The sequence below is a fragment of the Aureococcus anophagefferens genome (assembly GCF_000186865.1).
Source record: "Aureococcus anophagefferens unplaced genomic scaffold AURANscaffold_3, whole genome shotgun sequence".
Lineage (NCBI taxonomy): Eukaryota > Pelagophyceae > Pelagomonadales > Pelagomonadaceae > Aureococcus > Aureococcus anophagefferens.
The window spans coordinates 1,169,096-1,170,196 of record NW_008705563.1 but is presented as its reverse complement, the minus strand read 5'-3'; the positions used below and the strand labels follow the sequence as shown (position 1 = coordinate 1,170,196).

General features: G+C 65.8%; 1 protein-coding gene across 1 annotated transcript; it reads left to right on the top strand.

The window, feature by feature from the left end:
- Positions 1-258: 258 nt before the first annotated feature.
- AURANDRAFT_59873 (hypothetical protein) lies at positions 259-1,101 on the top strand (the record flags this gene model as incomplete). The annotated part of the gene is made up of 1 exon (XM_009035747.1): positions 259-1,101. A coding segment is annotated over one exon (843 nt), but the record flags the coding sequence as incomplete, so codon positions are not given.

Sequence of the window (1,101 nt, the reverse complement as noted above, 5' to 3'; positions counted from 1 at the left end):
CCATGGTGCGATTCGCTGGCGCTAGCGGCGTCGATGGAAGGCCACCATGTTGCGAGTGGGGCAAACTTGGGGCAGCGTCGGCATGTGTCGGCGAGCTTTGGCCTGCGGTCGAGCCTTCCAGCGGGAGCCGGGCAGCTCGCGCCCTCTCGACACGACCTCGCGCATCCAAGGCGGCGACGCTGGTTGGCAGCTCCCATGAAGCATGCCTTCGACATGTACGCGAAGGTGGCGCCGGACCTCGTGACGGCGTCGGCGCGCGGCGGCGTCTTCTCGCTCATCGCCGTGGTCCTCATGGCGTTCATGTTCATCACGGAGACCTACGTCTTCCTCGGCGCGGGCCCCGTGCGCGAGGTCATCGACCTCGAGATGGACGTGTCGGCGGAGCTGCGCATGAACGTGAACTTGGATTTCCCGAACCTCGAGTGCTCGGACCTCACCGTCGAACTCTGGCGCGCGGCGGTCCGGAGCCAGCCGCGGTCCATGGAGAAGACGCTGCAGGTGTCGCAGTTCAATCCGATCTCGAAGCGGAAGCGCCGCTACGAGCGCATCGTCAACGCGAAGAAGGGCGCCGAGGGGGGCTTCACCGGGTGCAAGGTCGAGGGCTACGTCAACGGCTACAACTCGCCCGGGTCGCTGAAGATCTCCGCGCCGCCGAACGCGAACCTGAGCCACACGGTCAACGCCTTCTCCTTCGGGCCGCCGCAGACGCGGGACCAGGCCAAGCACCTCGCGCGGCTCCCGGAGAAGTTCCGCAAGGTCGCCGACGGTACCTTGGACGGCCGCGACTTCTTCTACCACGCGAACGACAAGGTCTTCCACCACTTCATCCACGTCGTGCCGACGAAGTACGCCCTCGCCGGCGTGCGCAAGCACTTCATGGCCTACCAGCTCCTCCACCAGGACCACCTGAGCCACCACGACGACGACGAGGTCGACCACTGGTCCGTCCGCTTCGGCTTCGACATCTCCCCCATGGTCGCCAAGGTCACGAACCAGGGCTCGACGCGATGGTACGACTACGTCACGAACCTCCTCTCCATCATCGGCGGCGCCTTCACCGTCGTCCAGCTCGCCGAGCGCTGCGCGTCAACGTTGTTTTGA